The sequence below is a fragment of the Diceros bicornis genome, chromosome 3 (genome assembly GCF_020826845.1).
Source record: "Diceros bicornis minor isolate mBicDic1 chromosome 3, mDicBic1.mat.cur, whole genome shotgun sequence".
Lineage (NCBI taxonomy): Eukaryota > Metazoa > Chordata > Mammalia > Perissodactyla > Rhinocerotidae > Diceros > Diceros bicornis.
This window is the reverse complement of record NC_080742.1, coordinates 79,141,932-79,159,551: the sequence shown is the minus strand read 5'-3', so window position 1 is coordinate 79,159,551 and position 17,620 is coordinate 79,141,932. Positions and strand designations below refer to the sequence as shown.

The window sequence follows — 17,620 nt, the reverse complement described above, 5'->3', positions numbered from 1 at the left end:
GTAGACTGAGAGTTAGTTGTCTAAAATTTTGAAGCAAGGAACTATAAACTATAAAATAATTATCTGTTTTAGAATGAAATCTCCATAAAAATAATAAAGCTGAAAATATCATAAAACTACTGAAATGAATAAAGTAGATTCTATAGATATCAACACGGATAGTTCTCAAAATCATATGGAGGGGAAAAAGCAAGTTGCAAAATGATATATACACTACTGTACCATTTATAAAGAAAATTTAAAATACATAAGCATGGATATATATATTTACATATAAATATATATGGGTAATTAGGTAATAAAGGTATAATAACAAATGCTGGAAGAATACACACCTTATAATGCTGATTACCTAGGGAGGTGGGGGAAGGTGAATGGGACTGGGGAGAGAAATAAAGTGCCATTCAACTCTATCTGTAATCTTTAATAAAAATTTAAAACCTGAAGCAAAAATGACAGATACTTCACATTCGATTATTCTAGGAAATAAACACATGAAGATATGTTATTCTTGATGTATATGTATTTTTAATTTTCAAAAGAAAAATAAAAGTACTGAAGAATTACAAATAAAATGCATATAACAATAATATATAAGTAAAGCTTGTGTACATCAAAAACCGTGCTGTGACTATTTTTAGAAATTATCCTGCTTGCTTTTATATGTGTTTTTAATTTTTTAAAAATCAGAGGAAAAAAATGAAAGCAATGAAGAAATGTAAAGAAACATATAATCTGATTATAGAAAAAGAAAAACCTCCACAATCACAAAACACCATATGAGCAATTCTATATCATTTGCTGCATTTTCTTATTTTTCATTTTTGTCAAAAGAAAAATAAAAGACGTTGTCTAATTGGAAACGTGCCTTTCTATTATTAAAATTGTGGGAGTCCATTTTAACGTGTTTATCTCGCTGCTAGTCTATAATTTATATTTCAGCGTGGAAATTTGTTTGTTTGCCTGTGACAGGTTAATGCAGTTTAAACGTGCATTTTTCTTTCCTTGGTTGAATAGTTAAACCGTTACTCGAAGGATTTTAAGTTTCAATTTCAACCATCAGAGGATTCTTTGCTTTTTCAAGGTTAAAAATGTTTCTGGTTCAAAACGCTATTAATTAATGGCTACGTAGTGGATCTATTTAGGGAATTGGTACCGACGCTGGATTAACGGTGGAACTGTTAAATGAGAAAACTTTTTTTTTTGATGCAGACTCGGGGATATTTTAAATTCGGTCGGAGAGCGGCGGACAGAAGTGAAATGTAATTCCAGCCCGCTTAACTAACAATCGTAATTATGAATCGAAAGACATGTCAGGTATTAGCATTTTTTTTTCCTTAAAAAAAAAAAAGTTTCTCGCACTCCGCCGGACACCCAGCTGGCGGAGGACCAGCGGGCGAGGGGGGAGCGAAGCCGGCAGGCTGCCCAGAAGTTACGATCGGGGAGTTTTCTCTTTATTAAAATTACCTGGCTCACCAGCAGAGGCAAGAACGCGGAGACAAGATAATTTCTTAGGCTGTTAAAAATGCCTTAGCCCGGCGGGCCGCGCGTTCCGAGGGGTGTCCTGCGGTCCGGGGCGGGTCCCGCCGCCCCCGCGGGCTCCGGTGCGTCAGGGGCGCGTCAGGCTGGGCGGGCTCCGCGCGGGCGGCGGCGGCGGCGGCAGCGGCGGCGGGCGGCGGGCGGCGCGCACCGGGCCTCCTGCTTCTCGCTCCGAGGCTGCGGGACGGACGCTCCCGAGAACTCTCTCGCCCGCGGCCGGCCGCGCTCGGACGGCGCTCGCCGGCGGCCCGGCGGTGCCAGCATGTCGGCCGCTGTGGCGTGCCTGGACTACTTCGCCGCCGAGTGCTTGGTGTCCATGTCCGCGGGCGCCGTGGTTCACCGCCGCCCGCCGGACCCCGAGGGCGCGGGCGGAGCCGCAGGCTCGGAGGTGGGTGCGGCGCCGCCGGAGTCCGCTCTGCCGGGTCCGGGGCCACTGGGGCCCGCGTCGGTCCCCCCGCTCCCCCAGGTCCCCGCCCCCAGCCCCGGCGCGGGCGGCGCCGCGCCCCACCTGCTGGCTGCAAGCGTCTTGGCTGACTTGCGCGGCGGCTCTGGGGAGGGCTTCGGGGAGAACTCGGGGGAAGCTCCGCGCGCCTCGTCCGGATCCTCCGACCCGACCCCGTGCTCTGGTCTGTCCCTGTGCTCAGAGCCGGTCCCGGCCTCCAGCGCGGCCGAGGTCTCCGTGTCCACGCACTCCTCTAGCGCGCTTGAGGTCCCACGTGCGCCTATCGTCCCCGGAGCGCCTGCCGTCGCTGGTGCGGGCTCTGGCGGGGCCCCTGGCGCGGGCCCCGCCTCCGCCACGGGTCCAGTGCCCCGTCGGAGGCCCATCACACCTGCCGCCAAGCGCCACCGCTGCCCCTACCCTGGCTGCAACAAAGCCTATTACAAGTCGTCGCATCTGAAGTCCCACCAGCGCACCCACACGGGTGAGCGCCCTTTCTCCTGCGACTGGCTCGACTGCGACAAGAAGTTTACGCGCTCCGACGAGCTGGCCCGCCACTACAGGACGCACACGGGCGAGAAGCGCTTCTCCTGCCCCCTCTGCCCCAAGCAGTTCTCCCGGAGCGACCACCTGACCAAGCACGCTCGCCGCCACCCAGCCTATCATCCCGACATGATCGAGTACCGGGGGCGCCGTCGCACTCCCCGCGTCGACTCGCAACCTGCCAGCCTGGTGGACAGCTCCGGCTCCGTCCCCGGCCAGGCGCCCAGCCTCACCACCTGCCTGTCTGAGAGTCATTGCTGTTAGTCGTCCCCTCAAGGACGATCCCCCTCGCGGTTGTCCCTGCCTTCTCTCTGCCCGTCCCTCTTTCCCAGAGTCATTAGTCCAAGGCACAGACTGGTTTCTCCGCTCTGAGGGTGGGTCCAGGCAGACACGTTGGACCCCGGGGGAGGGACTGGGGGCCCGAAAATAGCAAGAATTCTTAGGACACGTATATCATCCTAAAAGGGGGAGCTGCCTCGAGACAGCCCCCAGGAACTGGTGAGAAGGGATGAACCCTGGTACTCTCCAGAGTCCTGAAGATTCTCCCTTCCCTGGAACCAGAAATGTGAAACTGGAATTCTCAGGTGCCTGGGGAGCTCCCAGTCTCAAAAGACTCTGGTGTCTTACCCACCCATCAGGGCGGACCTTGGAGAGGGTGTCAGGGGTGGCAGTCTTGGAAATGTCCAGGACTAGGATGGTGAGAGGCCTTTGGAAACAGAAATGATTTCTATTTCTGTAAACAGCAATGTTTACTAATTTATTTTTAGTATCTTTTACAGAGGGATCCCAGGTTGATGGGAGGTTGATGTCCTCCACTCCCCAATTCCCCCAGCTACCTCTGCTAGGAGAGGCCATGTAAGAGTCCATGTGGATGTATGGCTGGGAGATGCTTCTTGGTGGCTGGGGAGTGGTGTGAGTCTGTTTGGAGGTCCTGTTGCATGGTTTGGAATCCTGCACTTGCGTCGTAGCCTTTCTTCTCATTTGGATTCCTACTTGGGGAGAATAACCTCCTGGCTCACTCTCACAATAAGATTGGTTTAAAAATTTGGAAGCAATCATAAAAGCACCAGGAATAAAAGGGTGGTTAAGGCTAGTTTCCTCTTCACCCAGAGGGCAAACTCAAGTGACTTTGGGTGAGATAGGTCCAAAACAAGATCTTTCAGAACCATAGTTAACATTCAAGGAAATAGGGGCATGTGGTCCCAGCTGCCCATTCCAAGTAGTCTCAGGTGTGGTAGACTCTATTCATTTCTTGGTGGCTAACTAGGGGTTTATTTTCCTTGGGGTCTGTGCATTTTTGTTTTTGCAACAGGTGAGTTGGTAGTTGTAGGAGAGGAAGGTGAGAGTGGCTTCTTCCAAAGAGCTGGCTGCCATAGATTTGGGGGAAGGAATAGCAAGATGAAAGTTATTATCCAATAGGAGAACCCTTCTCCCGACCTTGGAGTCCCTCAAGGTTAGACCTTCAGGACCCCTTCCCCCCCATGCAGTAATCAAGCATCAACAGTAATTCTTTTTTTCTGTATGTGTCTCTGCTGCTATGGATGAAATTGTCACCCACTGTGCTTGTGTGTGTGAATGTGTATACATGTGACCATTTCATTAGAGATGGTGCTGAAAGACATTTCCTGCTTTGATAAGGACCCCTTTGGCCCCTTCCTGAATATCTTGTAATAGTCTGTCAATCACATTTGTGGAGGATGCCATAATCTCATACAACCATAAAAGGCATTTAGTTAAACAAACTGCTTTCCCCTATTTTACGGATGAAAACACCAAAGCCTAGATAAGCTCAAAGTCACATGCTGAGTTGCTGGCAAAAGCCGTGACTAGAACTTAAGTATCTGGCCTTCTAAGTGACTCTCTCTCTCACACTTGGTTACCCCACCTCTTCTCTCTCTGGGCCCTTAGTCAAAGGACACCACTCTCCCTTCCTGCCACCATGATTGCCTCCCTTCCTATTCCCTATGTCTGGTCCTGGCTGAGCCCTTTGCCTGTTGTGTTTAACCTGGTAGCCTTTTTCTTAGCAGGTTGAGTCCATTCTCTCCTTCCAAGCTATGTGGTCTTGAAGTGGGAATGACTCTTTGGCATCTTGAGAGAGACTTTATCTTTTTACCTGATAGATTAATTTTCAATGCTAATTCTATTCTTTTTCTGGTCCTGGGCATTCCAGCTTTCTCTAGAGAGTGAGTGATATGAACCTGGCATTGGGACTCTACTAAATACTCCTATACTAGGTAAGAGAAAGATTCTTAGGGAGGACCTAAAGGATATGGCCTATGACCCTGAAGAGGTTCAGTGTTTCCTGATGTGGACTAAGCAGGACAGGTGGGGCTCTCCTTGAGTTATATATGTGAAGAGGAGGCCCCCAATTGTGGAAGTGAGTTTTGGTGGTGGGAAGAGTCCTCCCTTTGCTCCGTTTGTCTTCTCAGCTGGGACTGGACAGGAAGGACACTACGGGGCCCATTGAGGACTATGATTTCCCCTTTGTCCCCTTCAGTAGAAGGTCTGCCATTGGGTGGGTAGACCAATGAAGCTAACAGGAGAGCCTCCCACTGACCATTCTGGAACTGGGCTGAGAAAGCTGGGCTTTTCCAACCATCCTTTGATAAATAACTTTTGATTCTCAAGCTGCCAAGTAGTATCCTTATTTGGGTTCTTCTACCTTGGGGACTTTTGTCTAGGGATGGCCTGTGACAGTCTAAATGCAACATGTCTTTCAATGACTCCTCCTAGGTCTTAGGGTGGTGGGGCGGGAGACACCCAAAACACCAGAGTAGCTGGATAATGGAAGCAAGATTTGTAGGCTGGTCTTTCAGTCTGGGTATTGTTACCCTTTTCACTCCAGTGGCCAGAGAACTCTTAAGGAGAGGTTAGTAGTAAAATGCCTTGGAAGGGGCTTCCTAGTGTTTCTTTTGCTTCTTTTTGTTAATCAGTTGGAGCTCAGTGAGTGAATGTGCCTGGGGATTGGTTGGGGTCAGCTTGAACCTCTGGGCCTTTGTCCCACCCCTGCCATCCTGAGTTCTGATGTAGAAATGACCTAGTAACAGAATCTATTAATAGAATTCTTCCTGAAATCTGATTTGGAAGCTGGGAATGAATTCCAGACCTCGGGAATGAGAGAATTGGATCCTCTACCCCTGTCGGGGGGTGGGAGGGTGGTGGTGGTGGTGGTGGTGAAGGGTACAGGCCTTGCCCCCACCCGTGGGGACAAGAATATCTCATTTGTCCCTATTTCCCTGTTCTTCTCCAAGTAGGGAGCCATATTAGAATATTATTCTTGGAACTTGTCTCTACCTCTTACTCACTTCTCCCCAAAGGAAGATGGTGTTCTCTGATGGAGACATAAAGGCTCATTATACACACGCATACACAGATACACACATTCATGCTCTAAGCTCTCTTCTCTCTTTTGAACCCCTTTGCCTGCAATGTGTATGCACTCCACTCAGATCCTGTTTTCATATGGTAAGCACAACTGTTGAGACCCAGACCTGCCTCCCAGTGGCAGGTCTGAAGAACACCTCTCTCTGTCTCCACTTTTGGGGCGGCCATGCCAGTTGCAGCTCTCCAGGTAAGTGGTTTTCTTTTTGTCTATTCTCCTTTGGGTGGGTAATCCTAATACCAGGAATTGGGAGGGGTTGGAGAGGCAGTGGAAGGATGGTATTAGAAAGCCAAATTTTGGCCATAGGTACGGCTTCATCAACAAAATACTGATATTTTGATCCTCCTTAGTCTGATTCCTGTATCTATTACTCAGTTGGTTGAAAACTTAGAGGGGAAAGGATATGATTAATTTTCTCCCTGAAGCCCCAACACATGCAAATATGCATTGGCTGTTAAATCTTGAGAAATAGGCAGTCTGACTGGAATTAGGAAACCAAAATAAGATGTGTGGAGAGGGGGTGTTTGGTGTGCCAAGGCACAGGGCTTTAGTGCTTTAGCGATCTTGGGCCTTTCAGTTCTTTGGCCTTTTCAAGTCCTAGCAGCTTATGGTAGCTAGTGTCCACAAGCAAGTCACTATTTTTTTAGAGGTACTGGACATAGGGCTTTGCAGAAGTAGGCTGCATAAGCCACTGTGGCTGATCTTGATTCACATAGATATAGTTCAGACAAGCTTGCCGCAGAAGGGAAAGGCACTATGGAATGGAGCAATTTGTGCTGCCTTTATTCTCAGCCAGAGTTGTGGATGAGGACTTTAAGGTGCAATGGTATAAGTTCCACATGTACTTCAAAACACAAATTTGGGAGATTCTAGCCCTTAAATTGTGCTAGGGATTAGCAGGTGATGTTGGATCAGTTGCACCCTGTTTGGTTCTCTTTTATCTTGACTTGAATTGCATCCATTTGTAGGGCCAGAGAGAGACCTATGGGAGGGGCTGAGTTCTTTAATTCATATGGAGTATCCAGAGTCACCTTCTATTTGTGTCCCAAGTTGTTGCCAGATGTGTTGACTATATAAACCCTGACAGTGCAATTTCAGGGACTCAAGATGTCTGTTCAATCACAGAGGAATGGTGGATTTTAATTGTAAATAAAAAAGAGAAATGCAAATGTTTGTTTATATAGGGGTTTGAGGTAGAGAGAAGCAATGCTATTATAATCCCAAAAGCAAGGAAGAGTATTAAAAAGGGTTGTGCCTGGATTCTTCTCTCCCTAGGAATTGGGTCTATTCAGGAAGTCAAGTAGGAGCCATATTTGTTTCAAATATAAATTTAGATCTTGAAGTCAAAATGGAGGCGATGGGAGGGTGAAAAAGCAATAGAGAAAGACAGGCCAAGTGAGTTGGAGGAAGAGAAGGATTTCTTTAGAAGAAAGGTTTTATTCTTAAACGACAGATTTGACAATACAAATGAAAAATAAGACCAAGAACCAACCAATCTTGAAGATGGGATTATAAAAAGAGAGTGGTAGTTTAGTTAATACTAGGTTAGAGGAGGTGATTGAAACCCAAAGAGGTATAACAGAAGAATGGAAGCAAGCTCTCAGAGAGAAAACAGAAATGCCCAACTCCACCAGTGCTCTCAGGTCCAAGGTAATACTGAGAGGTACCTACCTGAATCTGCAAAGAAAGCAATGGGAAATCATCCCTTCAGCACTGAGATAAGTGTACTAGAAAGTTATAGAAAATATAGACAATACTTCCAACATTTTTAGCTTAGTCTCAGTGATGTTACCATTGTAAATGGGAATATAAATATGGCTTGGCAAATGTACAGACTTAGATCTCTAAGGGAAAGCATAAGGTAGATGAGACACATGAAATATGTCAAAGTAATTAATCAAATTAATAGAAATTAGGGGGAAAAAAGCATGATCATCCCAGTTGGTTCCAAAATAAACATTTGTTAAAACTCAACATCAATTTGTGATGTAATTTAAAAACACCTTAGCAAAACTAGTAACAAAAGATAATTTCTTAAAGTGAAAAAGAGCAGCTACCAAAAGCTTATAGTAAACATCAAATTTAATGTTGAAAGATTACAGGCATTTCTGTTGGCCATATGCTGAGATAGAAAGAAAGTCTCAACAAACCCCAGGCAGGTAATCACATAAAAATATGACAAAAATATAACCAAAGCCCCATACATTGAGAAATGTAAAAACAAACCTCTACCTACCTCAGATAAAAGAGGCAATTACAAAAATTTAGAACTGAATGAGAACCTAAATCACTACATAGCAAAACTTCTGTGATGCAAGCAAATGGTGCTGGGGAAGGAAGTGCAGTTTATAGCCTTAAATTTTTATTAAAAATAAAGATTGAAAGTGAATAAACTAAGCTTTCAGCTCCAAAAGAAGAAGAAAACAAACTCAAAGAGGTAGAAAGAGACATTATCATGGACTGTGATTCTCAATAGGGAAGATATTGCCTCCAAGGGAATGAAAATTTGTTCTTGAGGGGTGAAAAAAATGTTACATATTAATATGGTTGTGGCCCTCCGAAAGGCTGTACTACATAGATATACACTATATGGGTAGTTTAGAATTTTGGGGGGAAGGAGGTTGTGAGTAGGAAAAAAAAATGTCTAAAAAGGCTAATAGAGGAGTGATGTGAAAAAACACTGCCATAGATAAAAGCAGAAATTAATGAAACAGAAGAAAAAGATGAGTAGAGTTGAGCAGAACTCTTTTTAAAAGCCTAATAAAAATAGATTTCTTTGGCAAATATGGTTAAGAAAAAAGAAGGCACAAAAAAAGTTATCAGGAATAAAAAAGGACAAAATTATAATAACCCATGAGCAGACTTTTTAAATTGTAAGAGAATAATACAACCAGCTTTATATCAATAGAGTTGAAAAATATATGCATAATGTAATAGGAAAATATAAAATTTCAAAGTAGTCTAAGAAGGTGTAGAAAATCTGATATTGAGATGATAGTCAAAGGCTAGCAAAAAAGCACTAGGTCCCAAAAAGGCACTAGGTCTAGGCGGTTGTATAGGCAAATTCTCTAAACTTTCAAGAAACAGATAGCTTCAATCTTTTATAAATTGTTCCAAATCATAGGAAAATATATTAGATTATCCAATTTACTCTATATTATATAGTTAAGCTAACCCTAATACCAAAGCAAGACAAGTAGAAGGGGGAAAAATCCACTTTTATCTATAAAGCTGTGTGCAAAAATCCTAAGTAAAATATTAGAAATTCTAATTCAGCAGCAAATGAAAACAATAATGCATTATGATCATGTGAAGTTTATCTCAGGAATGCAAGATTAATTCAAAAATAGAGATGTAACAATGTAATTCACTATGTTAATTGAAGAAAGGAGAAAATCAATGACTTTCTTATATGCCAGCAATCATCAATCAGAAAATGTAATAGACTAAGTGATTCCATATAGAGTAGCAATGAATAACATAAAGAACCTTTATAGACAAAACTATAAAACTTTTACTGAGTGACATAAAAGAAAATATGACTAAGTGGAGATAAATAATGTGTCCATGGATGGTAAAACTCAATACTATAAAGATGTCAGTCCTTTTCTCAAATTTACATATTTAATGCAATTCCAATCAAAACCCCAAAAAGATTTTTCACGAAACTTTTTCAAGGAAATATTACAGAAGATCATGGGGGGCAGCGAGAGAGGGAGGGAGAATTGCTTTACCAAGAATCAAAATATTACAAAGCTATGGTCATTAAAACAGTGTGATAGGGGCTGGCCCCGTGGCCTAGTGGTTGACTTTGGCATGCTCTGCTTCAGCGGCCCAAGTTCGTGGGTTAGGATCCTGGGCACAGACCTACACCACTCATCAGCCATGCTGTGACAGTGTCCCACATACAAAGTGGAGGAAAGATTGGCATGGATGTTAGCTCAAGGCTAATCTTCCTCAAGCAAAAAAAGAGGAAGATTGGCGACAGATGTTAGCTCAGGGCCTGTCTTCTTCAGGAAAAAAAAAAAAAACTAGTGTAGTATAGTGGAATAGACAAACAGGTAAGCAGAATTGAATAAAAAACTCCGGAAACAGACCTGAGAATATAGAAAAATTTGGCATGTAAGAGAGATGGCACTTCACATCAGTGGGAAAAGACGGACTAGTCAATAAATGCTATTGGGCTCTTCATGAAACAAAAAAATTAAACACATTACTTTCTATCTCAAATCTTTCAGAAAAACAAATTCCAGATGGTAAAGACCCAAACATTTTTAAGCTATAAAAAGTATTAATCAAAAATACTGGCAAATATATCATCATTGCATAAGGAAGGCCTTCTTGTTTAGGACACAAAAAAATTTTTAAATAAAAATTTAAAGAGGGAAAAGACAGATTTGACTTCATCAAAATTCTAAAATGTTTTATGTCTGAAAACCTAAACAAAATTAAATATCAAGCTACACTCTGAAAAAAATATTTAACAAGCACAGGTTTAATATCCAGAACATATAAAGAACTGAAAATTCAAGAGACAAGGACCCAAAAAAGTGGTCAAAGCATAGTAACAGGCAATTAAAGAAAGAACCAGAATTGAGAGACAGTCAGTGGATCTTTAGCCTTGTGTATATAATGCCTTTGCTCTTTTAAAAGGAGAATATCTTCATGTATTGCTTGCATAAGTTAAAAAAAGACATTTAAAAAGTATTTTAAAGGAGAGGAAAATACTAGTGGTTAAAAAATAAAAGCAGATGACAGAATAGGAAATAATATACCAGACAAGCTTTAATAAAAGCCAGCAGGGTGACAAGATTAATATCAGAGTCAAAATAAAATTCAAAGTACAAAACGTTAGTGGGGCAAAGATAGACTATTTTATATGGAGAAAAAGAACAGTACACTAAGAATCTAAAGTAATCAAGAGCCTTTTTGCCCATATATTAGGGATGTCAGCTCAGGAGGTCTAGTGCCAATTCCAGAACTTGGAGAGGGGTTTCTTCCCCCATCCCTCGCTAGGAATCAGAGACCTCAAGCTCATTGCAGGGGCAGGGGTGGGGGTGGGAGGTGCCAACGAAGGTTAAATCACACAGGAACTAAGCCCAATCTCAATTCCCTTAGAAACTCCCACTCCCACCCCCAACTCCCGCCTTCCACGGCCACACATACACACAGCCCCAAGCCCTTCCTTCCTTCCTCCTCCTCTGGAATATTCTTTATCCCTCTCATTTTCCACAATAGCTCTTGATGATCCAAAGTTTGACCTCGAATGCTAGTTCCCCTTTCAAAATATTCTGGTTTAGTAAAGGGAAAGAAAAGAAAAACAGTCAAAAACATACAGACATTTACAAGATTGTAGCATCCTATATTATCTATAGCTGATTGCATCTTATTAACAAGCTCCCACACCTGTGAATGACAGAGGAAAAATTTAAATTTGTCAAACTGTCTCAGGGCTGCCTCCTTCCAAGGGTCTCCCCCCTCCTTCCTACCATGGTTTCTGAATTTTGGGAGTTTGTTTATCCTCATGATGGCAGACAGGGAAGCAATCTCAAGGCTGTGTGCTGTGATGTTCTGTGGGTCCTCACTCATTTTCCATGCTGTGTGGCTTTGCTGGAGATCTCTGGGCATATAGTGCTTGTGCCCAATGAGTTGCAACAGGTCCTGTCTGGTTCTTTGAGCTGCTTTTCTGATATTTGCTGCAGGAGCCTGTGGTCCTGCTGTAGCTTCTTGTTGTGAGGTTTCTGCTGATGCAACTTTTTCATTCCAAGTGCAGACCTCTTCTGGACATTGGGTTCTCTCAGCATTTCTGCACCCTCTCACCAAGGCATGAAAAATATTCTGCTTCCCCTCCACACCACACCAAGGGCACAGGGAACTGGAGTGCAGACACAGGTCCGTCTGCCTAGACACCTTTCGGCCGTTTCAGAATTACTTCTTGAATGGCACCATATTGCCCCAGCAGCACGCTGCACATGAAGTGGAAGTGAGGGACCATCCCAGAAGTTCCAGATTCTACCTCAACTTATCTGGGATTCCTGATGTCATGTCCATCTTCCCCATTCTGGGCACGGCCCAAGGAATGAGGGGGTGATGGGTTCTTTCTCAGGAATCCAAGCACCAGGTAAGTCTAGTCTCAACCCCTCTGACCTTCCCCCTCTTTGGCTCTTCCAACTGGAAGAACACTTCACTTCCTCCCTCAGTAGGTGGCAACTTTCCACAATCATACTCCAAGTTTGCTCTGCCTGTTGATTATAAGCATGTCTATTGATTATAGGCATGCCTATTGATTATAAGCAGCATGTCCAGGCTACATGCTTTTTTCTTAATATTTAAGAGTGTTTGAAATTTAGAGTTTCCTTTACTTTCCCAACAAAGCTTTCAAGACCATTATATAGTTATAGTTCAAAAGCTGAACTGAAATCATTATTTACCTTCGCATTCCTGCTATAACAATCATGATGTTCTCTGAGGCACGTGGATGCCTCTAGTTAAAAAAAGAATGGCCACATGGAAGAAAATAAGAAAAAAAAATCACATTAATATTTTGCAAAACATATCTCCCTCACACCAATTTTTAGTCTAGTTAAAGATTAAGTTATTAGTTCTGAAGGTGGAACTAAGAGCAGGGTTTTTCCCCCTTCTAACTAATTGGGTCCTTACAAGAGAACACACTTATCAAATATAAATAAAACAAAAGAAAGCTTTAGTCTGTCTTCTGCAGACCCCTAGAATCAGGAAAAGCCCCAGAGAAAGGAAGGATCACAGTTCTTACTGCTCCAGTAGGGTATGTATGGCACAAGTAGATGGCAGAGAGGGTATCAGCAGCATCCTGTCATCCTACTGGTCCCTAAGGAGTTCTAGGGCCACTCATCTAGTCAAGGGAGGGACAGCTACTTGGTCAGTGGGTTCCAGCAGGGGTCAGCAATAGATCGGACTGGAGTGCATCTAGCAGCCCCAGAGGCGGTGCTAGAGGCTTTCCTTCTGGGGCTGTGTGTACTCATGGCTTTTACCTAAAAGAACCAGGATTTCATGGGCCAGGACATACATTTCAACAAATATTTATTGAGTGTTTACATTGTGTCAGGCACTGCCATAGGCACTTGGGATACATAAGTGAATAAAACAAAGATCCTTGCCCTTATGATTTTATATTCTAGCAGAAGGGATATAGAAAATAAACAATAGGTAAATTATATAGTATATAAGGTAATAAAAGATATGGATTTAATAAAAAAGTAGAGCAGGCTAAATGGGATCAGGAGTGCTGGGTGGGATTAGGGGTTAGATTGAGGTAATAAATGGAGTGATCTGGATAGGCTTCACTGTGCAAATAAGACATGAACAAAGACTTGAAGGACAGGAGATATCTGGGGGAAAACTCTCCAGGCAGAGGGAACAGCTAAAGAAACAACCCTAGGGGATGAGATCAAGAAACAGAAAGGAGAGCAGCATGGCTGCAGCAGAATTATAAAAAGGAAGAGGGGATACCAGGTTATATGGACCTTAGAGGCCTTTGTAATGACTTTGGCTTTTTCTCTGGGTAGAATGGAGAGTCACTGAGATTTGAGCAGAAGCATAATATGATCTGTCTCATGTTTAAAAGGATCATTTTAACTGCTATGTTTGAGGAATTTAAACAAGGAGACATGTTAGGAGGCAACTTCATTAATCTAGGTAAGAGATGATGGTGGCTTAGACCAGAATGATGGTAGAGGAGATGGTGAGAAGTGGTCAGATTCTGATATATTTTAAAGGAAAAGCCAATAGACTTTCCTAAAGGATTGGCTATGGGGAGTGAGAGAATGAGAAGAGTCAGAGTGACTCAAAGTTCTTTGGCCCGAGAAGCTGGGAGGATGGAGTTGCCATCAACTGGGATGAGGAAGGCTAGAAGTAGGGGCAGGTTTGTAGGGGAAGAACAAGCGTTCTGTTTTGGACATATTGAGTTTGAAATGTATGTTAGACATCCCAGTGGAAATTTTGAATAGGGAATGAAATGTCGGGAGTTTGGGTGATAAGCCTGGGCTAGAGATAAAAATTTGGAGTTTACACAATTTAAAGCTGTACATCTAAATCAGATCAATGAGAGAGTGAGTGTAGAGGGAGAAGAGAAGAAAGGATAAGACTGATCCCTGGGGCACTCTGACATGAAGAACTGAGGGAGGTGGAGGAACCAGCAAAGAAGGCTGAGAAGGTGTGACCAGTGAGGTAGGAAGAAGCCAAGAGCATGATGTCCTAGAAGGCTAGTAAAGAAAGTGTATCCAAAAAGGGAGTGGTCCACTTTGTCAGAGGCTCATGCTAAGTCAAGTAGGATGAAGGATGGAGAGCTGACCATTGACTGTAGCCACTCAGTGGTCATTGGCGACCTTGGTAAAAGCAGTTGTGGTGGAGTGGTAAAAGTAAATGCCAGATTACAATGGATTTAGGAAAGAACAGGAAGAAAGTGGATACCATGATTATAGGGCACTATTTTGAGACATTTTTCTGCAAATGGAGCAAAGAAATTGAGTGAAAGTGGTAGGAAAAAATGGGGTCAAGAGAAGTGATTCTTTTTTTTTTAAGATAGGGAAGTGGAGGGGGTGAGGGGATAGGGAGAAACAGCTAATGCTAATGAAAATGATCCAAGAGGGAGTAAAAAGTTACTAATGCAAGACAGAGAGGGAGGAATATTGCAGGAGTGATATCTTTGAGGAGGCAAAGGCAATGGGATCTAGTGCACAAGTGGAGGGATTGATTTTAGCTAGGAGCATGGATCTTTATCTGTGAAGCAGTTGGAGATTCAGATCTTTTCTCCATTAAGGCCTGCTCCACATTATTGTGGCCCCTTAGTTACTCAATTACTAATACAAAATCTACGATGAGGCATTTGCTTCCCTGATGAATTTCCAGGTTCGACAGTAAAAGGAAAACATCCACCAAGAGTTCTGAGGTATTAAATTCTGAGTTCAAATCATAGATACCTTTTTCCTTAGATTGCTAATATCTCATAATTTCTCTTCCCAGCACCATTTTTAAGGCTGAGCTGGGCATTTTGATCTCCTTTATAACTGGAATGACTGAGACAGATGGGGTCCTCTAGTCCATTGGTCATTGGTCATTAGCTACAGTAGAGTCCTCGCAACAGGCAACCTTACCTTGTTCCTCAGGAGGCTTTGAACATGTATTCAATCCTAGTTAGAGGACCACTGTGATTGCGTTCAGAGTCTGGCCCATCCTGATGTAGTTCCTATGATATAGAGATAGCTTTTGTTCTGGAGTCCTAGAAAATAGACCTAGCTTCCCATCTTCTCAAGTATTTGTATAGCTAAAGCAAAACACTTTTCTCAGACAACCATCAGCTTAGCAGGTTTTGGGTCATAGACAATGTCACAGTGATAGTCCCCTGGGATATTTATGGATTCTTCCTTAGCCCCTCACCATGGGTGTTTTAGGTCTAGGATTAAAGGGTCTCAGCATCCACTTTTTATACCTAGGTGGAGACAGAAGGCACTTTATTGACTAGGGAGTAGTAGGTCAACCTTCCTGATATTGCCCAGAATCCCAAATTCAGTTCAACAAGAGCTGAAAGTTGCTTTTCTCCAGGGCTGTAATTAGGAGCTGGTAGTGGCAATATGCACATCCAGAGGTTCAGAGACTACTTTTTTTAAAGACTCAATGTTCTGCCAGAGCTCTAGAAGGCACATAATCTAACAAGGAGGCCTCAAGTGACAGAGACCAGTCAGAGTAAAGGGAACCTCAAAGCCAGAATGACAGAACTCCCTTGTGTACTGACTTGAGTCCTTCCTACTTCTTGGGGGCTCCCCACTCAAGGGAGCCGCAAGGTAGAAGACTGATGGGTGACTAAGTAGATAAACTGGAGTAAGATGCTGGTAACTAGACAAGTTGACAAGGCACTGAAGCTCCTTCTTGGAAAAAGCCACCTTCAGATGTAAATCCTTGTGACAACAGACATTTAATGCTCAGAAGTCAGAAAAGGCACTGAGACTTTGGAGTGTGGGTATGTGCAAATACCTCTGAATGGGCTCTAGATAAGGATGTCATTGATACAATCCTGCAAGGAAATTCTGAGGGAGAAGGGGACACCAAGAAAAAGGTCTTGCCACACCACAAAGTGGTACAAGTTGGGAGAATTCAAACAACCATAGTTAAGTATGCTGAGAGTGTGCTGCTGAGCAAGTGAAGGGGATGCTGCTGGTTGGAGTGGACAGAGATCTAAAGGAAAGCATTGACTGTATCAATGGCAGCAAATAACTGTGGTTGATGTTATATCTGAGCCAAGTTAAAGACCCACACAACAATCTCTATGAGTCATCTGTAGCCAATCTTTTTAAGAGGCCATATTGGAGAATTAAAGAGATAAGTGGTAGGAAAATGATCTCTACTGAAGGCTGTCAGGCATGGTTGTTGAAATTTCCTTAAAGGCCTTAAAAGCCACAAGGCACCAGACAGTGCCATGTTATTTAGAGTCCCAGCAAGAGATATATAGCACACTCAAATTGGGTCAATAGAGGAGTTTAACAAAAGCACTATCCTCAAAGCTGTGAGTAGAGGTTAAGCAAGGGATAGTTCAGTATCCTGCAGCTAGTAACTTAGGGTGCCATTACCATTCCTAGACTTGAAGGAGCAAGGTGAGGGGCTTAGCAACAGGTTACCAGAACCTGAAGAGAGAGAGCTATGTGGAGAGGGTCACCTGACAGGTGCAATGTTCTTCAGTTAATGGATGAAGCCATCTTGTAGCAAGCCTGCCAGGAGGGTACCAAGAAAAAATTACCCAGATCTCACTCTTCTCCCTCCCCTGGGTCTTTTCTTACTTGTTCACCATTGGCCAAACCCAACTGGAAACTAGAGAACAAGAGAGTATCTTGACTGGGTCAGATTTCTGAGGATGAGTAAGGTAGAGAGTAGATATGGAGGGATATCAAAAGATATCCATCAAAATATCAGTAATTTTGGAGGACTAGAGGAATGCCAGTGGTCCTATTTTTTTTTTAACTTGTTTAGATGATGGAACAAAATATCTATTCACTGAGAACAGGAGATCTAGACCACACATTATGGAACTCTATGTCTAAGTTACATCCCCCAAGAAGAGCAGTAACTATCATGCGGTTAGCATGGCCAACAAGATCAACTTTGAAAAACATTACCTTTTACTAATTTACAATTTTAATGATCTTTTATCCTTATTACAGAGCAAGAGCAATACATTTCCATTGTAGAACATTTGGAAACATAGATAAAGCAAAAGGAGAAAATAAAACTGTCTTGTAATCCCACATTCTAGTGATAATTATTGCTAATATTATGGGATGTATTTTTTAAGTTTCTTAATCATACCTTACATATATATTTGTATATTTTTTAACTTCTTATTTTGACATAATTTTAGACATAGAAGTTACAATAATAGTACACAAAATTGCCATGTTCCCTTCACAATGGTCCTCCAAATGTTAACCTTTCACCACATTTGCTTTATTCATATTTTTCTCTTTCTCTGTGTATACACCCACTCATATATACATACATACACACACAAATATAATTTATACACACATCATACATATCTTTTTTTCAGAATCATTTATAGTAATCAATAATAAATTTTAAGAGGCAAGTTATGCCAATAACCTCTAATATCCCCAAGTGTAATGAGAAATCCTCAAAATTGAGAACAAGAGAATAATAATGATAACAGAACCCTTATCAAGGAATTTTCA

The 17,620-nt window shown here is 42.7% G+C and overlaps 1 protein-coding gene across 1 annotated transcript; it reads left to right on the top strand.

Moving 5' to 3' along the window:
• The first annotated feature begins 1,801 nt into the window (after window positions 1-1,801).
• KLF14 (KLF transcription factor 14) lies at window positions 1,802-2,785 on the top strand. The gene has a single exon (XM_058530149.1). The coding sequence runs from the start codon at window positions 1,802-1,804 to the stop codon at window positions 2,783-2,785; it is 984 nt and encodes a 327-aa protein (XP_058386132.1).
• The last annotated feature ends 14,835 nt before the right edge of the window (window positions 2,786-17,620 follow it).